The sequence below is a fragment of the Oncorhynchus kisutch genome, unplaced genomic scaffold (genome assembly GCF_002021735.2).
Source record: "Oncorhynchus kisutch isolate 150728-3 unplaced genomic scaffold, Okis_V2 scaffold3554, whole genome shotgun sequence".
NCBI lineage: Eukaryota > Metazoa > Chordata > Actinopteri > Salmoniformes > Salmonidae > Oncorhynchus > Oncorhynchus kisutch.
In genome coordinates this window covers 242,507-265,586 of record NW_022265499.1, presented here as the reverse complement: position 1 = coordinate 265,586, position 23,080 = coordinate 242,507, and the positions used below count along the sequence as shown (strand labels likewise).

The 23,080-nt window shown below is 48.1% G+C and overlaps 1 protein-coding gene across 3 annotated transcripts in view; it reads right to left on the bottom strand.

The window, feature by feature from the left end:
• Positions 1 to 23,080, bottom strand: part of LOC109876494 (exportin-T) — a 54,236-nt gene that overhangs the window by 17,244 nt on the left and 13,912 nt on the right. For 2 of the 3 annotated variants that reach the window (XM_031820625.1, XM_031820626.1), the window contains exons 2-13: positions 22,186 to 22,385; positions 15,764 to 15,846; positions 13,793 to 13,849; positions 12,685 to 12,754; positions 11,815 to 12,033; positions 11,482 to 11,666; positions 6,963 to 7,131; positions 5,991 to 6,227; positions 2,722 to 2,802; positions 939 to 977; positions 463 to 525; positions 34 to 158 (exon numbers count right to left, since the gene is read on the bottom strand). In XM_031820625.1, coding sequence (XP_031676485.1) covers positions 34 to 158; positions 463 to 525; positions 939 to 977; positions 2,722 to 2,802; positions 5,991 to 6,227; positions 6,963 to 7,131; positions 11,482 to 11,666; positions 11,815 to 12,033; positions 12,685 to 12,754; positions 13,793 to 13,849; positions 15,764 to 15,846; positions 22,186 to 22,275 — 1,418 coding nt within the window. In that variant the 5' untranslated portion in view covers positions 22,276 to 22,385. The remainder of the gene's footprint in view (positions 1 to 33; positions 159 to 462; positions 526 to 938; positions 978 to 2,721; positions 2,803 to 5,990; positions 6,228 to 6,962; positions 7,132 to 11,481; positions 11,667 to 11,814; positions 12,034 to 12,684; positions 12,755 to 13,792; positions 13,850 to 15,763; positions 15,847 to 22,185; positions 22,386 to 23,080) is intronic. The other variant, XM_031820627.1, reaches the window with a different exon arrangement.

The following is a 23,080-nucleotide window of genomic DNA, read 5'->3' as shown; positions in this document are numbered from 1 at the left end:
ACATCAGGGGAACAAAACAAGATGGAGTCTTACTGTATGGTGTTGTTGAAGACTCTGCCTACAGCTTCCAGGAGCAGGTCAGGAGACACCTGAGCCAGGCGGTCCAACAGCATCTTCAACTGTTTCCTGTACTCTACAAACATCGCTTCATCCTCCCCCTGAGAGAGAGAGAGAGAGAGAGAGAGAGAGAGAGAGGAGAGAAAGAGAAGGAGCAAGAGAGAGAGAAGGACAGAGGAAGATGGAGACAGAGAAGGAGAGAGAAAGAGGGGGAAGAGATGGACAGAGGAAGATGAGACCGAGAGAGGGGAGAGAGAGGAGAGAGAGAGGAGAGGAAAGAGGAAGATGAGACCGAGAGAGGGGAGAGAGGGGAGAGAGAGGAGAGGAAAGAGGAAGATGAGACAGTGAGTAATGAAAATGCTGTTCAACTCCCCCCACAAGTTAAAACTCACTCAAAGTTTTTACCTCGTTGTCAAAGTTGTACTCTTCATCATAAGTTAGTTTCTTCATGACGGCCAGCATGATGTCCTGGTGAGACAGAGAGCACCGTCAACATCCTGGATACATTGAGGGGGAAAACGCATTTGATCCCCTGCTGATTTTGTACGTTTGCCAACTGACAGAGAAATGATCAGTCTATAATTTTAATGGAAGGTTTATTTGAACAGTGAGAGACAGAATAACAACAACAACATCCAGAAAAAAACATGTCAAAAATGTTAGAAATTGATTTGCATTTTATTTCCAATCTGGATATATCTGCTAACACGATGACAGATGGACAGACACTAGAAAAGGTTTTAAAAGCTAGTGGCTAGTTTTCCCCAGACACAGAGTAATTATATTCCTGGAATACAATAAAATAAACATATTTTTAGTCCAGAACTAGGCCTCATCTGTGTCTGGGAAACCAGCCCAAAGAGTTCCTGATGAAATCGCACCTCAACGTGAGTCTTCTGTTGGTCTGACAGCAGCGGGAACTAGAAGAGGAGAGAGACACCAGAATGTTCTCATTATGAGACACAGCAGAATGTTCTCATTATGAGACACACAGCAGAATGTTCTCATTATGAGACACCAGAATGTTCTCATTATGAGACACAGCAGAATGTTCTCATTATGAGACACACAGCAGAATGTTCTCATTATGACACACCAGAATGTTCTCATTATGAGACACACAGCAGAATGTTCTCATTATGACACACCAGAATGTTCTCATTATGAGACACACGCCAGAATGTTCTCATTATGAGACACACGCCAGAATGTTCTCATTATGAGACACGCCAGAATGTTCTCATTATGAGACACACAGCAGAATGTTCTCATTATGAGACACACCAGAATGTTCTCATTATGAGACACACCAGAATGTTCTCATTATGACACGCCAGAATGTTCTCATTATGACACGCCAGAATGTTCTCATTATGAGACACGCCAGAATGTTCTCATTATGAGACACACGCCAGAATGTTCTCATTATGAGACACACGCCAGAATGTTCTCATTATGAGACACACGCCAGAATGTTCTCATTATGAGACACACGCCAGAATGTTCTCATTATGAGACACACGCCAGAATGTTCTCATTATGAGACACGCCAGAATGTTCTCATTATGACACACCAGAATGTTCTCATTATGACACACCAGAATGTTCTCATTATGAGACACACGCCAGAATGTTCTCATTATGAGACACACGCCAGAATGTTCTCATTATGAGACACACCAGAATGTTCTCATTATGAGACACACCAGAATGTTCTCATTATGAGACACACCAGAATGATCTCATTATGAGACACACACCAGAATGATCTCATTATGAGACACACACCAGAATGTTCTCATTATGAGACACACGCCAGAATGTTCTCATTATGAGACACACGCCAGAATGTTCTCATTATGAGACACCAGAATGTTCTCATTATGAGACACCAGAATGTTCTCATTATGAGACACCAGAATGTTCTCATTATGAGACACCAGAATGTTCTCATTATGAGACACCAGAATGTTCTCATTATGAGACACGCCAGAATGTTCTCATTATGAGACACGCCAGAATGTTCTCATTATGAGACACGCCAGAATGTTCTCATTATGAGACACACCAGAATGTTCTCATTATGAGACACACACACAGCAGAATGTTCTCATTATGAGACACGCCAGAATGCTCTCATTATGAGACACACCAGAATGCTCTCATTATGAGACACACCAGAATGCTCTCATTATGAGACACACCAGAATGATCTCATTATGAGACACACCAGAATGCTCTCATTATGAGACACACCAGAATGCTCTCATTATGAGACACAACAGAATGTTCTCATTATGACACACCAGAATGCTCTCATTATGACACACCAGAATGTTCTCATTAGGAGACACCAGAATGTTCCAGAATGTTCTCATTATGAGACACAACCACAGGCCTTTTAATACAACGCAGTGGGCTATTCCAGACAGCAGGACAGACTAGCCAGCTAACTATGATAAACACACACACCTCTAAATGTTCTGCATCATTTGGAAAGTTAAACTTGAATGTGTTATTTGTTTGTAAAGTCAATTATACCACGGCCATTTCCAAGTCTATATTTGTTGTAAATGTAGAATAATTCAGACAGTTGATCAGCTAATCCATTGCTGTCTCTTTCTGGGGGGGGGGGGGTCAGTTAGTGTGGACAGTTTTCTCCACCTTGTCTGAGTCCCAGTACTCTTCAATGGCCTCCTGTCCTCCTCTCCCTACCTGAGGCATGTGACTCTGCCACTCGGACCCCTTGAGGAAGATTAAGCAGATGAACACAAGTTTACGTCATGTTACCGTGCCAACCGGACCCTATTGAGGACGCTGTCACATGACAGTGGTCTGAGGGGCTACTCCACACCCGTTCTAGAGATTATATTTCTATGGTTTCCATCCTGTCTGGTAAAGATACATCTAGAGTCTGGTAAAGATACATCTAGAGTCTGGTAAAGATGCATCTAGAGTCTGGTAAAGATACATCTAGAGTCTGGTAAAGATACATCTAGAGTCTGGTAAAGATACATCTAGAGTCTGGTAAAGATACATCTAGAGTCTGGTAAAGATACATCTAGAGTCTGGTAAAGATACATCTAGAGTCTGGTAAAGATACATCTAGAGTCTGGTAAAGATACATCTAGAGTCTGGTAAAGATACATCTAGAGTCTGGTAAAGATACATCTAGAGTCTGGTAAAGATACATCTAGAGTCTGGTAAAGATACATCTAGAGTCTGGTAAAGATACATCTAGAGTCTGGTAAAGATACATCTAGAGTCTGGTAAAGATACATCTAGAGTCTGGTAAAGATACATCTAGAGTCTGGTAAAGATACATCTAGAGTCTGGTAAAGATACATCTAGAGTCTGGTAAAGATACATCTAGAGTCTGGTAAAGATACATCTAGAGTCTGGTAAAGATACATCTAGAGTCTGGTAAAGATACATCTAGAGTCTGGTAAAGATACATCTAGAGTCTGGTAAAGATACATCTAGAGTCTGGTAAAGATACATCTAGAGTCTGGTAAAGATACATCTAGAGTGTAGAGTGTCTCCCTGTCCTGTCTGGTAAAGATACATCTAGAGTGTAGAGTGTCTCCCTCTCCTGTCTGGTAAAGATACATCTAGAGTGTAGAGTGACTCCCTCTCCTGTCTGGTAAAGATACATCTAGAGTGTCTCCCTCTCCTGTCTGGTAAAGATACATCTAGAGTGTAGAGTGACTCCCTCTCCTGTCTGGTAAAGATACATCTAGAGTGTAGAGTGTCTCCCTCTCCTGTCTGGTAAAGATACATCTAGAGTGTAGAGTGTCTCCCTCTCCTGTCTGGTAAAGATACATCTAGAGTGTCTCCCTCTCCTGTCTGGTAAAGATACATCTAGAGTGTCTCCCTCTCCTGTCTGGTAAAGATACATCTAGAGTGTAGAGTGACTCCCTCTCCTGTCTGGTAAAGATACATCTAGAGTGTCTCCCTCTCCTGTCTGGTAAAGATACATCTAGAGTGTCTCCCTCTCCTGTCTGGTAAAGATACATCTAGAGTGTAGAGTGTCTCCCTCTCCTGTCTGGTAAAGATACATCTAGAGTGTCTCCCTCTCCTGTCTGGTAAAGATACATCTAGAGTGTAGAGTGTCTCCCTCTCCTGTCTGGTAAATATACATCTAGAGTGTAGAGTGACTCCCTCTCCTGTCTGGTAAAGATACATCTAGAGTGTCTCCCTCTCCTGTCTGGTAAAGATACATCTAGAGTGTCTCCCTCTCCTGTCTGGTAAAGATACATCTAGAGTGTAGAGTGTCTCCCTCTCCTGTCTGGTAAATATACATCTAGAGTGTAGAGTGACTCCCTCTCCTGTCTGGTAAAGATACATCTAGAGTGTCTCCCTCTCCTGTCTGGTAAAGATACATCTAGAGTGTCTCCCTCTCCTGTCTGGTAAAGATACATCTAGAGTGTCTCCCTCTCCTGTCTGGTAAAGATACATCTAGAGTGTAGAGTGTCTCCCTCTCCTGTCTGGTAAAGATACATCTAGAGTGTCTCCCTCTCCTGTCTAGTAAAGATACATCTAGAGTGTCTCCCTCTCCTGTGTGGTAAAGACACATCTAGAGTGTCTCCCTCTCCTATCTGGTAAAGATACATCTAGAGTGTCTCCCTGTCCTGTCTGGTAAAGACACATCTAGAGTGTAGAGTGACTCCCTCTCCTGTCTGGTAAAGATACATCTAGAGTGTCTCCCTCTCCTGTCTGGTAAAGATACATCTAGAGTGTAGAGTGTCTCCCTCTCCTGTCTGGTAAAGATACATCTAGAGTGTCTCCCTCTCCTGTCTGGTAAAGATACATCTAGAGTGTCTCCCTCTCCTGTGTGGTAAAGATACATCTAGAGTGTCTCCCTCTCCTGTCTGGTAAAGATACATCTAGAGTGTCTCCCTCTCCTGTCTGGTAAAGACACATCTAGAGTGTCTCCCTCTCCTGTCTGGTAAAGATACATCTAGAGTGTAGAGTGTCTCCCTCTCCTGTCTGGTAAAGATACATCTAGAGTGTCTCCCTCTCCTGTCTGGTAAAGATACATCTAGAGTGTAGAGTGTCTCCCTCTCCTGTCTGGTAAAGATACATCTAGAGTGTCTCCCTCTCCTGTCTGGTAAAGATACATCTAGAGTGTCTCCCTGTCCTGTCTGGTAAAGATACATCTAGAGTGTCTCCCTCTCCTGTCTGGTAAAGATACATCTAGAGTGTAGAGTGTCTCCCTCTCCTGTCTGGTAAAGATACATCTAGAGTGTCTCCCTCTCCTGTCTGGTAAAGATACATCTAGAGTGTCTCCCTGTCCTGTCTGGTAAATATACATCTAGAGTGTCTCCCTCTCCTGTCTGGTAAAGATACATCTAGAGTGTCTCCCTCTCCCTTCATAGTGCACTACATTTGACCAGAGGCCTGGATGGAATAAGGTGCCATAGAGAATAGGGAGCCATATTCCCATAGGCCTCTGGTCAGATGTAGTGCACATAGAGAATAGGGAGCCATATTCCCATAGGCCTCTGGTCAGATGTAGTGCACATAGAGAATAGGGAGCCATATTCCCATAGACCTCTGGTCAGATGTAGTGCACATAGAGAATAGGGAGCCATATTCCCATAGACCTCTGGTCAGATGTAGTGCACATAGAGAATAGGGAGCCATATTCCCATAGACCTCTGGTCAGATGTAGTGCACATAGAGAATAGGGAGCCATATTCCCATAGGCCTCTGGTCAGATGTAGTGCACATAGAGAATAGGGAGCCATATTCCCATAGACCTCTGGTCAGATGTAGTGCACATAGAGAATAGGGAGCCATATTCCCATAGACCTCTGGTCAGATGTAGTGCACATAGAGAATAGGGAGCCATATTCCCATAGGCCTCTGGTCAGATGTAGTGCACATAGAGAATAGGGAGCCATATTCCCAACTAGCAGGGTGTATCTCACCTGTTTGAGTACGTTCAGGTAGTCGTAGCAGAAGCCGACGATGTTGGCTGAGATGTCGTCGTCGTCGTGGACCAGCAGCTGGAGGAGCAGAGGAACCTTGGTCTCGAGGGCACGCAGCGCCTCGGCGGCTGCCTTCACGTCGCCCCCCTTGGCCAGTTTGGTCCAGCTCAGCACCAGAGACTGGCCCATCCCGTTCACCAGTCTGGAGAACTTAGCCAGGAAGTCCACATCCTCCTCCTGATGGAGCCAAGACAGGAAACAGGGGGGGGGGGGGGGGCTTTTCAGGTATAAACAGGAAACAGTTTCACATCCATTCAGGAAGTAGAGGTGAGGAGGAAGAGGAAATGGAGCCTTTGGCCTTTTGTTGGACTGTGGGAAATGGAGTAGCGAGTGTGTGTGTGGTGTGTGTGTTATGTGGTGTGTGTGTGTGTTATGGTGTGTGTGTGTTATGTGGTGTGTGGTGTGTTAGTAATGTGGTGTGTGTGTGTGTGTGTGTGTTATGTGGTGTGTGTGTGTGTGATGTGGTGTGTGTGTGTGTGTGTGTGTGTTATGTGGTGTGTGTGTTGTGTTATGTGGTGTGTGTGTGTGTTATGTGGTGTGTGTGTTGTGTTATGTGGTGTGTGTGTGTGTGTGTTATGTGGTGTGTGTGTGTGTGTGTGTGTGTGTTATGGTGTGTGTGTGTGTTATGTGGTGTGTGTGTGTGTTATGTGGTGTGTGTTATGTGGTGTGTGTTATGTGGTGTGTGTGTGTGTTATGGTGTGTGTGTGTTATGTGGTGTGTGTGTGTGTGTGTTATGTGGTGTGTGTTATGTGGTGTGTGTGTGTGTTATGGTGTGTGTGTGTTATGTGGTGTGTGTGTGTGTGTGTTATGTGGTGTGTGTGTCTGTTATGTGTGGTGTGTGTGTTATGGTGTATGTGTTATGGTGTGTGTGTATGTATGTATGTGTGTGTGTCTGTCTGTCTGTCCACCTACCTGGTCCACGTTGAAGAAGCCAGCCGACTGCAGGACCTGACAGAGGGACTCGACCAGCTTGGTCTTGTCTGTCGGGTCCATTCCTTTATTGACAATCTCAAACAGACAGTCACACGCCTCCTCTCTCAGGTCCTCCACAGACATCTGGCTCAGCAGCAGGTTCACAAACCTGGAGGGACAGGAACAGACTGGTTAAACACTGGTCCAGGACCAGTCATCTGATCTAGTGTCTGGTTCATAAACCTGGAGGGAGAGGAACAGACTGGTTAAACACTGGTCCAGGACCAGTCATCTGATCTAGTGTCTGGTTCATAAACCTGGAGGGAGAGGAACAGACTGGTTAAACACTGGTCCAGGACCAGTCATCTGATCTAGTGTCTGGTTCATAAACCTGGAGGGAGAGGAACACACTGGTCCAGGACCAGTCATCTGATCTAGTGTCTGGTTCATAAACCTGGAGGGAGAGGAACACACTGGTCCAGGACCAGTCATCTGATCTAGTGTCTGGTTCATAAACCTGGAGGGAGAGGAACACACTGGTCCAGGACCAGTCATCTGATCTAGTCTCTGGTTCATAAACCAGAGACAAGGAGGCGCGGATGGAGAAGGGCGACATCTGATGAGTTTCAACACGATGCATTTGGTCTCAAAATGTCCAGTCTCAGTGCAAAGGGTCTGAATACCGACGTAAATAAGGCATCTGTATTTTATTTTTAATACATTTGCAAAATTTCTAGACAACCCGTTTTCTCTTTGTCATTATGGGGTATTGTGATGTCACTATGGGGTATTGTGATGTCACTATGGGGTATTGTGATGTCACTATGGGGTATTGTGATGTCACTATGGGGTATTGTGATGTCACTATGGGGTATTGTGATGTCACTATGGGGTATTGTGATGTCACTATGGGGTATTGTGATGTCACTATGGGGTATTGTGTGTAGATTGATGAGGAAAAAATTATTGAATCATTTTTAGAATAAGGCTGTAACTTACTGAAAGGGGAATGGGTCTGAATTCACCATATCTACCTCAAATACCTTATTATTATCTATCCTGATTAGGGAGGCACGATATATCGGTGAACATATCAGAATCAGACGATATTAGCTAAAAATGCCAACATCGGTATCGGCCAGATATCTAGTTTAACGTCGATGTTAAAAACCGGATGTCAAAGCTATAGAACATAGGTACATGACGTAATGACGGCGCGTAGATTTTTTGCGCTACACAGCATTCCTAACCCACAATGTCTGCTGTGTGGATCGACCAGTCAACAAGTCCAGCAGTCATTTGAAAGAATAAGAGCATTTCGACTCAAAGACGAAATTCAAATTCCAAAATAATGATAATTCATTGCCCTTGACAATCAACCGTTATCTGTCGTGTTGGCTTTTGCCGACTGGTCAAGGAACCAAGTAGAGGTCGGCCGATTAATCAGAATGGCCGATTTCAGGGTTTCATAACAATCGGTATTCTGTATTTTTTGGGTGCCGATTTGCCGATTCTTTAAAAAATATATATTTAACTAGGCAAGTCAGTTAAGAACACATTCTTACTTTCAATGACGGCCTAGGAAGGGTGGGTTAACTGCCTCGTTCAGGGGCAGAACGACAGATTTTCACCTTGTCAGCTCGGGGGATCCAGTCTTGCACCCTTACATTTAACAAGACCAACGCAATAACGACCTGCCTCTCTCTCGTTGCACACCACAAGGAGACTGTTACGCAAATGCAGTAAGCCAAGGTAAGTTGCTAGCTAGTATTAAACTTATCTTAGAAAAAACAATCAATCACAATCACTAGTTAACGTCACATGGTTACTAGATATTATCTAGCGTGTCCTGCGTTGCATATAATCTGACTGAGCGGTGGTAGGCAGAAGAAGGCGCGTAAACATTGTGCAGCTCTTCATTGTGCGTCAAAAGCATTGCGCTGTTTATGACTTCAAGCCTATCAACTCCCGAGATGAGGCTGGTGTAACCGAAGTGAAATGGCTGGCTAGTTAGCGCGCGCTAATAGTGTTTAAAATGTCACTCGCTCTGAGCCTTCTAGTAGTTGTTCCCCTTGCTCTGCATGGGTAACGCTGCTTCGATGGTGGCTGTTGTCGTTGTGTTCCTGGTTCGAGCCCAGGGAGGAGCGAGGAGAGGGACGGAAGCTATACTGTTACACTGGCAATACTAAAGTGCCTATAAGAACATCCAATAGTCAAAGGTTAATGAAATACAAATGATAGAGAAATAGTTCTATAATTCCTATAATAACTACAACCTACAACTTCTTACCTGGGAATATTGAAGACTCATGTTAAAAGGAAACACCAGCTTTCATATGTTCTCATGTTCTGAGCAAGGAACTCAAACGTTAGCTTTCTTACATGGCACATATTGCACTTTTACTTTTTTCTCCAACACCTTGTTTTTGCAATATTATTATTTAAACCAAATTGAGTTACATAATTTTTCTTGAGGCAAAATGTATTTTATTGATGCATTATATTAAGTTAAAAGTGTTCATTCAGTATTGTTGTAATTGTCATTATTACAAATATATTTTAACATTAAAAAAAAATATATATATATAAAATTTACATTTTTTTTTATTTATGATTAATCGGTATCGGCTTTGAAAAATCATAATCGGCCTCTAGTACCAAGTGTGATATTTTTCAGATGTTGCCTTACCAGAGTTACACAGTAATAGTGTCACTGCTATTAGCTTCACGACATACTATGAAACGCCGTTTGGGTCTTTGCGTGTCAAAGAGATACAGTAGCTCTGTCAAAGCTGTACAAAGAAGTCTGCAACACAGTATAGTAGATACAGTAGCTCTGTCAAAGCTGTACAACACAGTATAGTAGATACAGTAGCTCTGTCAAAGCTGTACAACACAGTATAGTAGATACAGTAGCTCTGTCAAAGCTGTACAAAGAAGTCTGCAACACAGTATAGTAGATACAGTAGCTCTGTCAAAGCTGTACAACACAGTATAGTAGATACAGTAGCACCAGATACAAGCAAACACCGGCCACGAACGATGTGTTTACAAGACCGCGTTGGTAATAAAGCATCATCTGTTCAACCGCAACTTCTGGGGTAGCTAGCTTTAGCTTGGTACCTAGCTAGCTTTAGCTTGGTACCTAGCTAGCTTTAGCTTGGTACCTAGCTAGCTTTAGCTTGGTACCTAGCTAGCTTTAGCTTGGTACCTAGCTAGCTTTAGCTTGGTACCTAGCTAGCTTTAGCTTGGTACCTAGCTAGCTTTAGCTTGGTACCTAGCTAGCTTTAGCTTGGTACCTGCGCGAGACAACTTTACCAGCATCATAGCATACTGTACGTATTGATGAATCATTGTGATATATGAAATACGAGGGATCGTCTAATCAATGTGTAATAATGTATTAATGCGTTACATTATGACGTCATATTCAGGTCCTGATTGGTCAACAAGCTTCATTGGCCCGTCAAATAGTGTATATTATATACACACAAAGACCAAAACGGCATTCCACAGGAATCCTGGTTGAGAATGAAACGACTGACCACAGAGAGACCACACAGACAGACCACACAGACAGACACTGACCACACAGACAGACACTGACCACAGACTGACCACACAGACTGCCACTGACCACACAGACAGACACTGACCACACAGACAGACTGACCACACAGACAGACACTGACCACACATACTGACCACACAGACAGCCACTGACCACACAGACATACACTGACCACACAGACTGCCACTGACCACACAGACAGACACTGACCACCCAGACTGACCACACAGACAGACACTGACCACACACACAGACTGACCACACAGACAGCCACTGACCACACAGACAGCCACTGACCACACAGACAGACACTGACCACAGACTGACCACACAGACTGCCACTGACCACACAGACAGAGACTGACCACACAGACTGCCACTGACCACACAGACAGACACTGACCACCCAGACTGACCACGCAGACTGACCACACAGACAGCCACTGACCACACAGACAGCCACTGACCACAGACTGACCACACAGACAGCCACTGACCACAGACAGACAGACACTGACAGCCACTGACCACAGACAGACAGACACTGACCACACAGACTGCCACTGACCACAGACTGACCACACAGACAGCCACTGACCACACAGACAGCCACTGACCACACAGACAGCCACTGACCACACAGACAGACCACACAGACAGACCACAGACATACACTGACCACACAGACTGCCACTGACCACACAGACTGCCACTGACCGCACAGACTGACCACACAGACTGACCACACAGACAGCCACTGACCACACAGACAGCCACTGACCACACAGACAGCCACTGACCACAGACTGACCACACAGACAGACCACAGACATACTGACCACAGACATACACTGACCACACAGACTGCCACTGACCACACAGACTGACCGCACAGACTGACCACACAGACAGCCACTGACCACACAGACTGACCACAGACAGACGTACCTGTCGTTGGCAATGAGGTTGAGGTCTATCCAGGAGACGTATGCCCCCACTACCTCCAGACATTGACAGGTGATCTCAGGGTGAGACTGCTGATAGGCCCCGAGGATCTGGTACCAGGACTCAACCAGGCTGGGGATGACCTGCTCCCTCATACCATCTTTTATTAATGTGTTCCTACGAACCTCCTAGAGAGAGGGGAGAGAGAGGAGAGGAGAAGAGAGAGAGGGGGAGGGAAGGGGAGAGAAGTAGAGAGAGAAGTAGAGAGAGAGACAGAGAGAAGTTAGAGACTGGGAGGGGAGGGGGGCGTCCTCCACCACCTCAGTGTCCTCTTACCTCAGGGGAGTGCAGGATGTCTCTGTCCACCACCTCAGCGTCGATAGCCATCAGTGTTCTGAGGTAGACGTCGACCCCATGTGGGTTCAGGCCCACTAGAGACAGCAGGTCGAAGAAGAACTTGGGCCAGTGGGTCAGGTACTCCATCACGAAGGTCAGAGCAAACACCTGGGCTGCCTTGTTACGGATGAACGGCTTCTCTGGTTGAGAGTTCATTAACTGGAGAGGAGGGGGAGGAAGGGGGAGGAGACGGAGGGGAAGGATGAAGAGGAGGAGGAAGGAAGAAGAAGAAGAGGGGGGAGGAGGAAGAAGAAGGGAAGAAGGGGAAGAGGAAGGGAAGGAAGAAGAGGAGGAAGATGAAGAAGAGGGGGGGAAGGAAGAAGAAGAGGAGGAGGAAGAAGAAGAGGAGGAGCAGAAGAGGAGGGGAAGGAAGAAGAAGAGGAGGAGGAAGAAGATAAAGAGGAGGAGGGAAGGATTGTGGGGATAGCAGAGAAGGAGAATAGCATATTGAAATTCATTTTCTAATACAATTTTTCAATTCAGGAATTCAGGTGTGGAAGAGAGTCAACTTCATGACTGTATAAAAACGTGTAACTAACGACAGCTCAAGTAACAAATAGTGTTGTTGATGAAAGTTGTAACTAACGACAGATCAAGTAACAAATAGTGTTGTTGATGAAATGTGTAACTAATGACAGCTCAAGTAACAAATAGTGTTGTTGATGAAAGTTGTAACTAACGACAGATCAAGTAACAAATAGTGTTGTTGATGAAATGTGTAACTAATGACAGATCAAGTAACAAATAGTGTTGTTGATGAAACGTGCTACGTTGTTGTGACAGGTTGACTAAGTGACAGAGAAGCCCCACCTGACCCTGCAGCCACTTCATCAGGGTTTCTCTGATCAGCTGTTGCTGGGCAGGACTGAGCCCTCCATGTCTGGGACAAAACACACAACACAGTCACTTTCTGTTCAGGACTACTTCATAGAGGAATGCTGCTGACAGAGACACATTACATGGTTTTCAGTCAGATGGTAGGAAGAAAGGTGACAGTACTTTTATGCTCTACTGGGAAAAGGTGACAGTACTTTAATGCCCTACTGTGAAAGCATGGGAAAAGGTGACAGTACTTTAATGCCCTACTGGGAAAAGGTGACAGTACTTTAATGCTCTACTGGGAAAAGGTGACAGTACTTTAATGCCCTACTGTGAAAGCATGGGAAAAGGTGACAGTACTTTAATGCCCTACTGTGAAAGCATGAGAAAATGTGACAGTACTTTAATGCCCTACTGTGAAAGCATGAGAAAAGGTGACAGTACTTTAATGCCCTACTGTGAAAAGGTGACAGTACTTTAATGCCCTACTGTGAAAAGGTGACAGTACTTTAATGCTCTACTGGGAAAAGGTGACAGTACTTTAATGCTCTACTGGGAAAAGGTGACAGTACTTTAATGCCCTACTGGGAAAGCATGGGAAAAGGTGACAGTACTTTAATGCCCTACTGTGAAAGCATGGGAAAAGGTGACAGTACTTTAATGCCCTACTGTGAAAGCATGAGAAAAGGTGACAGTACTTTAATGCTCTACTGGGAAAAGGTGACAGTACTTTAATGCCCTACTGTGAAAGCATGAGAAAAGGTGACAGTACTTTAATGCTCTACTGGGAAAAGGTGACAGTACTTTAATGACCTACTGTGAAAGCATGGGAAAAGGTGACAGCATTAGCTGTTATCTGGAGTCAATGGGATTGGAGGAACAGTCAACCTATTATCACAGACTTCCTAATTCATCATCTATCAGACTAGTGGCAGGATGACAGCTGACAGAGGTACTTCCTCTCCTCTACCTCTCCTTCCCCTCCTCCCCTCTCTCTCTCTCTCTCCCCCTCCTCCACCTCTCCTTCCCCTCCTCTCTCTCTCTCTTCCCCCCCCCTCCTCCTCCACCCTCTCTCCACCTCTCCTTCCCCTCCTCTCACCTGTACTTGATCTGGTGCTCCAGGACTTGGAAACAGAAGAACTTCACATGGTCGTCACTGAGAGAGGGATTAATAAAGTTATTACAATACAACACAGGGTCGTCACAGAGCGAGGGATTAATAAAGTTATTACAATACAACACAGGGTCGTCACAGAGCGAGGGATTAATAAAGTTATTACAATACAACACAGGGTCGTCACAGAGCGAGGGATTAATAAAGTTATTACAATACAACACAGGGTCGTCACAGAGCGAGGGATTAATAAAGTTATTACAATACAACACAGGGTCGTCACAGAGCGAGGGATTAATAAAGTTATTACAATACAACACAGGGTCGTCACAGAGCGAGGGATTAATAAAGTTATTACAATACAACACAGGGTCGTCACAGAGCGAGGGATTAATAAAGTTATTACAATACAACACAGGGTCGTCACAGAGCGAGGGATTAATAAAGTTATTACAATACAACACAGGGTCGTCACAGAGCGAGGGATTAATAAAGATATTACAATGCAATATATGGTCTGGGAGACCAGAGACCAGAGAAGGACCAACAGGGAGACCAGAGTCCAGAGAAGGACCAATAGGGATACCAACAGGGAGACCAGAGTCCAGAGAAGGACCAATAGGGATACCAACAGGGAAACCAGAGTCCAGAGAAGGACCAATAGGGATACCAACAGGGAGACCAGAGACCAGAGAAGGACCAACAGGGAGACCAGAGAAGGACCAACAGGGAGACCAGAGAAGGACCAACAGGGAGACCAACAGGGAGACCAGAGAAGGACCAACAGGGAGACCAACAGGGAGACCAACAGGGAGACCAGAGAAGGACCAATAGGGATACCAACAGGGAGACCAGAGTCCAGAGAAGGACCAACAGGGAGACCAGAGAAGGACCAACAGGGAGACCAGAGAAGGACCAACAGGGAGACCAACAGGAAGACCAGAGTCCAGAGAAGGACCAACAGGGAGACCAGAGAAGGACCAATAGGGATACCAACAGGGAGACCAGAGTCCAGAGAAGGACCAATAGGGATACCAACAGGGAGACCAGAGTCCAGAGAAGGACCAATAGGGATACCAACAGGGAGACCAGAGTCCAGAGAAGGACCAATAGGGATACCAACAGGGAGACCAGAGTCCAGAGAAGGACCAATAGGGATACCAACAGGGAGACCAGAGTCCAGAGAAGGACCAACAGGGAGACCAGAGTCCAGAGAAGGACCAACAGGGAGACCAGAGAAGGACCAACAGGGAGACCAGAGAAGGACCAACAGGGAGACCAACAGGGAGACCAGAGAAGGACCAACAGGGAGACCAACAGGGAGACCAACAGGGAGACCAGAGAAGGACCAATGGGGATACCAACAGGGAGACCAGAGTCCAGAGAAGGACCAACAGGGAGACCAGAGAAGGACCAACAGGGAGACCAGAGAAGGACCAACAGGGAGACCAACAGGGAGACCAGAGAAGGACCAACAGGGAGACCAACAGGGAGACCAACAGGGAGACCAGAGAAGGACCAACAGGGACACCAACAGGGAGACCAACAGGGAGACCAGAGTAGGACCAACAGGGAGACCAGAGTAGGACCAACAGGGAGACCAACAGGGAGACCAGAATAGGACCAACAGGGAGACCAACAGGGAGACCAGAGTAGGACCAACAGGGAGACCAACAGGGAGACCAGAGTAGGACCAACAGGGACACCAACAGGGAGACCAACAGGGAGACCAGAGAAGGACCAACAAGGACACCAACAGGGAGACCAACAGGGAGACCAGAGTAGGACCAACAGGGAGACCAGAGAAGGACCAACAGGGAGACCAACAGGGAGACCAGAGTAGGACCAACAGGGAGACCAAGCAGTAGAACAGGTTGGAATCTGAAACCTCCCAGGTGTGAGTAGAAGGATACTGTACCGTCTCTAATCAGAATCCTACCAACTAATGGGTCTCACCTGTAAATGCCTTTAGCCAGGGCCTCTGCACACACCTCCCAGGCATCCTGGGACTCCTTCAACTGCTCAAAATACACCATTGCCTGAGGAGGAGAAACAGGAGCAGAGAGAGAGAGAAACAGGAGCAGAGAGAGAGAGAAACAGGAGCAGAGAGAGAGACAAACAGGAGCAGAGAGAGAGAGAAACAGGAGCAGAGAGAGAGAAACAGGAGCAGAGAGAGAGAGAAACAGAAGCAGAGAGAGAGAGAAACAGAAGCAGAGAGAGAGAGAAACAGGAGCAGAGAGAGAGAAACAGGAGCAGAGAGAGAGAGAAACAGAAGCAGAGAGAGAGAGAGAAACAGAAGCAGAGAGAGAGAGAGAAACAGAAGCAGAGAGAGAGAGAAACAGGAGCAGAGAGAGAGAAACAGGAGCAGAGAGAGAGAGAAACAGGAGCAGAGAGAGAGAAACAGGAGCAGAGAGAGAGAGAAACAGGAGCAGAGAGAGAGAGAAACAGAATCAGAGAGAGAGAGAAACAGAAGCAGAGAGAGAGAGAAACAGAAGCAGAGAGAGAGAGAAACAGGAGCAGAGAGAGAGAAACAGGAGCAGAGAGAGAGAAACAGGAGCAGAGAGAGAGAGAAACATAAGCAGAGAGAGAGAGAAACATAAGCAGAGAGAGAGAGAAACATAAGCAGAGAGAGAGAAACAGGAGCAGAGAGAGAGAAACAGGAGCCGAGAGAGAGAAACAGGAGCAGAGAGAGAAACAGGAGCAGAGAGAGAAACAGGAGCAGAGAGAGAAACAGGAGCAGAGAGAGAGAAACAGGAGCAGAGAGAGAGAAACAGGAGCAGAGAGAGAGAAACAGGAGCAGAGAGAGAGAAACAGGAGCAGAGAGAGAGAAACAGGAGCAGAGAGAGAGAGAAACAGGAGCAGAGAGAGAGAGAAACAGGAGCAGAGAGAGAGAGAAACAGGAGCAGAGAGAGAGAGAGAAACAGAAGCAGAGAGAGAGAGAAACAGAAGCAGAGAGAAACAGAAGCAGAGAGAGAGAAACAGGAGCAGAGAGAGAGAAACAGGAGCAGAGAGAGAGAAACAGAAGCAGAGAGAGAGAAACAGGAGCAGAGAGAGAGAAACAGGAGCAGAGAGAGAGAGAAACAGAAGCAGAGAGAGAGAGAAACAGAAGCAGAGAGAGAGAGAAACAGGAGCAGAGAGAGAAACAAGAGTTAGAAAAGGGAGAGAAACAGAGCTTCTGAATCTGACACATAACTACCCCATTCTGCAGCCAGCCAGCAACACAACCCCCATAACTACCCCATTCTACAGCCAGCCACACAAACCCCCATAACTACCCCATTCTGCAGCCAGCCACACAAACCCCCATAACTACCCCATTCTGCAGCCAGCAACACAACCCCCATAACTACCCCATTCTACAGCCAGCCACACAACCCCCATAACTTCCCCATTCTGCAGCTAGCAACACAACCCCCATAACTACCCCATTCTGCAGCCAGCCAGCCAGCCAGCAACACAACCCCCATAACTACCCCATTCTGTAGCCAGCCACACAAACCCCCATAACTACCCAATTCTGTAGCCAGCCACACAAACCCCCATAACTACCCAATTCTGTAGCCAGCCACACAAACCCCCATAACTACCCCATTCTACAGCCAGCAACACATCCCCCATAACTACCCCATTCTACAGCCAGCAACACAAACCCCCATAACTACCCCATTCTGGAGCCAGCCACACAAACCCCCATAACTACCCCATTCTGCAGCCAGCCACACAACCCCCATAACTACCCCATTCTGCAGCCAACCACACAACCCCCATAACTACCCCATTCTGGTGCCAGCCACACAAACCCCATAACTACCCCATTCTGCAGCCAACCACACAACCCCCATAACTACCCCATTCTGTAGCCAGCCACACAAACCCCCATAACTACCCAATTCTGTAGCCAGCCACACAAACCCCCATAACTACCCAATTCTGTAGCCAGCCACACAAACCCCCATAACTACCCCATTCTACAGCCAGCAACACATCCCCCATAACTACCCCATTCTACAGCCAGCAACACAAACCCCCATAACTACCCCATTCTGGAGCCAGCCACACAAACCCCCATAACTACCCCATTCTGCAGCCAGCCACACAACCCCCATAACTACCCCATTCTGCAGCCAACCACACAACCCCCATAACTACCCCATTCTGGTGCCAGCCACACAAACCCCATAACTACCCCATTCTGCAGCCAACCACACAACCCCCATAACTACCCCATTCTGGTGCCAGCCACACAAACCCCCATAACTACCCCATTCTGGTGCCAGCCACACAAACCCCATAACTACCCCATTCTGCAGCCAGCCAGCCACACAACCCCCATAACTACCCCATTCTGCAGCCAACCACACAACCCCCATAACTACCCCATTCTGGTGCCAGCCACACAAACCCCATAACTACCCCATTCTGCAGCCAACCACACAACCCCCATAACTACCCCATTCTGGTGCCAGCCACACAAACGCCATAACTACCCCATTCTGCAGCCAGCCAGCCACATAAACCCCCATAACTACCCCATTCTACAGCCAGCCACACAAACCCCCATAACTACCCCATTCTGCAGCCAACCACACAAACCCCCATAACTACCCCATTCTGCAGCCAACCACACAAACCCCCATAACTACCCCATTCTGTAGCCAGCCACACAAACCCCATAACTACCCCATTCTGCAGCCAGCCACACTAACCCCATAACTACCCCATTCTGCAGCCAGCCACACAACCCCCCATAACTACCCCATTCTGTAGCTAGCAACACAACCCCCCATAACTACCCCATTCTGCAGCCAACCACACAAACCCCCATAACTACCCCATTCTGCAGCCAACCACACAAACCCCCATAACTACCCCATTCTGTAGCCAGCCACACAAACCCCATAACTACCCCATTCTGCAGCCAGCCACACAACCCCCCATAACTACCCCATTCTGTAGCTAGCAACACAACCCCCCATAACTACCCCATTCTGTAGCCAGCAACACAACCCCCATAACTACCCCATTCTACAGCCAGCCAGCCACAAACCCCCATAACTACCCCGTTCTACAGCCAGCCACACAACCCCCCATAACTACCCCATTCTGTAGCCAGCAACACAACCCCATAACTACCCCATTCTACAGCCAGCGACACAAACCCCATAACTACCCCATTCTACAGCCAGCCAGCCACAAACCCCCATAACTACCCCATTCTACAGCCAGCCAGCCAGCAACACAACCCCCATAACTACCCCATTCTGCAGCCAGCCAGCCACACAAACCCCCATAACTACCCCATTATGCAGCCAGCCACACAAACCCCCATAACTACCCCATTATGCAGCCAGCCACACAAACCCCCATAACTACCCCATTATGCAGCCAGCCACACAAACCCCCATAACTACCCCATTCTACAGCCAGCCAGCCACAAACCCCCATAACTACCCCGTTCTACAGCCAGCCACACAAACCCCCATAACTACCCCATTCTACAGCCAGCCAGCCAGCCAGCCAGCCACAAACCCCATAACTACCCCATTCTGCAGCCAGCCAGCAACAACCCCCATAACTACCCCATTCTACAGCCAGCCAGCCAGCAACACAACCCCCATAACTACCCCATTCTGCAGCCAGCCAGCCACACAAACCCCCATAACTACCCCATTATGCAGCCAGCCACACAAACCCCCATAACTACCCCATTCTACAGCCAGCCACACAAACCCCCATAACTACCCCATTCTACAGCCAGCCATAACAACACTCGTGCTGACAGCGGAGAGGGAACAAGTTAGGCAGGCAGGCTGGCTGGCTGGCTGGTTGGCAGGCTGGCTGGCTGCCTCAAGGACACAGAGTTGGCGTGGGTCTCCTAGACATGTAGTTCCACAGCAGATCCCAGGTGGAAGCCTTGTGCCATGTTTAACTTCCTGAGTGGTACTGGTCTGTAGTGGTACTGGTCTGTAGTGGTACTGGTCTGTAAACAGCACCAGTTACAACATAACTTAATGCGGAGAGAACTTGTCAAGTCCCCTGGATGGAGAGTCTGACGAGACAGAGCGCTGGTTCAAGTCCCCTGGATGGAGAGTCTGACGAGACAGAGCGCTGGTTCAAGTCCCCTGGATGGAGAGTCTGACGAGACAGAGCGCTGGTTCAAGTCCCCTGGATGGAGAGTCTGACGAGACAGAGCGCTGGTTCAAGTCCCCTGGATGGAGAGTCTGACGAGACAGAGCGCTGGTTCAAGTCCCACGGATGGAGAGTCTGACGAGACAGAGCGCTGGTTGTCAAGTCCCACGGATGGAGAGTCTGACGAGACAGAGCGCTGGTTGTCAAGTCCCACGGATGGAGAGTCTGACGAGACAGAGCGCTGGTTCAAGTCCCCTGGATGGTGAGTCTGACGAGACAGAGCGCTGGTTGTCAAGTCCCACGGATGGAGAGTCTGACGAGACAGAGCGCTGGTTGTCAAGTCCCACGGATGGAGAGTCTGACGAGACAGAGCGCTGGTTGTCAAGTCCCACGGATGGAGAGTCTGACGAGACAGAGCGCTGGTTGTCAAGTCCCACGGATGGAGAGTCTGACGAGACAGAGCGCTGGTTGTCAAGTCCCACGGATGGAGAGTCTGACGAGACAGAGCGCTGGTTCAAGTCCCCTGGATGGAGAGTCTGACGAGACAGAGCGCTGGTTCAAGTCCCCTGGATGGAGAGTCTGACGAGACAGAGCGCTGGTTCAAGTCCCCTGGATGGTGAGTCTGACGAGACAGAGCGCTGGTTGTCAAGTCCCACGGATGGAGAGTCTGACGAGACAGAGCGCTGGTTCAAGTCCCCTGGATGGAGAGTCTGACGAGACAGAGCGCTGGTTCAAGTCCCACGGATGGAGAGTCTGACGAGACAGAGCGCTGGTTGTCAAGTCCCACGGATGGAGAGTCTGACGAGACAGAGCGCTGGTTGTCAAGTCCCACGGATGGAGAGTCTGACGAGACAGAGCGCTGGTTGTCAAGTCCCACGGATGGAGAGTCTGACGAGACAGAGCGCTGGTTGTCAAGTCCCACGGATGGAGAGTCTGACGAGACAGAGCGCTGGTTCAAGTCCCCTGGATGGAGAGTCTGACGAGACAGAGCGCTGGTTCAAGTCCCCTGGATGGAGAGTCTGACGAGACAGAGCGCTGGTTCAAGTCCCCTGGATGGAGAGTCTGACGAGACAGAGCGCTGGTTCAAGTCCCCTGGATGGTGAGTCTGACGAGACAGAGCGCTGGTTGTCAAGTCCCACGGATGGAGAGTCTGACGAGACAGAGCGCTGGTTGTCAAGTCCCACGGATGGAGAGTCTGACGAGACAGAGCGCTGGTTGTCAAGTCCCACGGATGGAGAGTCTGACGAGACAGAGCGCTGGTTGTCAAGTCCCACGGATGGAGAGTCTGACGAGACAGAGCGCTGGTTGTCAAGTCCCACGGATGGAGAGTCTGACGAGACAGAGCGCTGGTTCAAGTCCCCTGGATGGAGAGTCTGACGAGACAGAGCGCTGGTTCAAGTCCCCTGGATAGAGAGTCTGACGAGACAGAGCGCTGGTTCAAGTCCCACGGATGGAGAGTCTGACGAGACAGAGCGCTGGTTGTCAAGTCCCACGGATGGAGAGTCTGACGAGACAGAGCGCTGGTTGTCAAGTCCCACGGATGGAGAGTCTGACGAGACCGAGCGCTGGTTGTCAAGTCCCACGGATGGAGAGTCTGACGAGACCGAGTGCTGGTTCAAGTCCCATGGATGGAGAGTCTGACGAGACAGAGCGCTGGTTCAAGTCCCCTGGATGGACAGTCTGACGAGACAGAGCGCTGGTTCAAGTCCCACGGATGGACAGTCTGACGAGACAGAGCGCTGGTTCAAGTCCCACGGATGGACAGTCTGACGAGACAGAGCGCTGGTTCAAGTCCCACGGATGGACAGTCTGACGAGACAGAGCGCTGGTTGTCAAGTCCCCTGGATGGACAGTCTGACGAGACAGAGCGCTGGTTCAAGTCCCTCGGTGGAGAGTCTGACGAGACAGAGCGCTGGTTCAAGTCCCATGGATGGACAGTCTGACGAGACAGAGCGCTGGTTGTCAAGTCCCCTGGATGGACAGTCTGACGAGACAGAGCGCTGGTTCAAGTCCCTCGGTGGAGAGTCTGACGAGACAGAGCGCTGGTTCAAGTCCCATGGATGGAGAGTCTACATGGGTCAGTCTACATGGGTCAGTCTACATGGACCAGTCTACATGGGTCAGTCTACATGGGATCTGAGAATCATTTGTAGGAGCCAACGCGTTTGGATCCGCAAGATTTGTCCTCTACAAGCACATGAATGAACTGCACACACACACACATACACAAACAGTGTAATGAGACTTACCTTCTGCCTATAGCAGGCATCTGCGTTAGGGTTGAGCCCCAGCAGGGCCTGCTCGTCCATGTTGATGATGGAGACAGACTGGCAGGCCATGAGAAGGTCTTCTGTTGCTCCCCTCCACGGTAGTTTCACCGTCCTCTGTTGCTGCCCTCCGCTGTAGTTTCACTGTCTTCTGTTGCTGCCCTCCGGCAGGCCAGGCACATCTACACACAACAAAAATAACATCAACAATAATAATTAGGGCTGGGAATTGCCAGGGACCTCACAATACGATATCACGAAACGTAGGTGCCAATATGATGTGTATTGCGATTCTCCATATGCATTGAGATTCTATATATAAACTGTGATTCGATACTGTCATTTTATTGCAATTTGATGTTCCAAACATATCGCTCACCAATATGTCTAATGCAGAGCGACAAGAAAACAAGCTTTTGTAAAAAATAAATACAAAAAATTAAACATTTCACTAATTTTCTCCCCAATTTCGTGATATCCAAATTGGTAGGTGCAGTCTTGTCCCATTGCTGCAACTCCCGTACGGACTCAGGAGAGGCGAAGGTCGAGAGCCGTGTGTCCTGCGAAACACGACCCTGCCAAGCCGCACTGCTTCTTGACACACTGCTTGCTTAACCCAGAAGCCAGCCGCACCAATGTGTTGGAGGAAACACTGCCAGCCGCACCAATGTGTCGGAGGAAATATCTTCCAGCTGGCGACCGAAGTCAGCTTACAGGCACCTGGCCCGCCACAAGGAGTCGCTAGAGCACGAATGGGACAAGGCCATCCTGGCCCACCACAAGGAGTCTAGAGCACGAACGGGACAAGGACATCCTGGCCCGCCACAAGGAGTCGCTAGAGCGCGAACGGGACAAGGACATCCTGGCCCGCCACAAG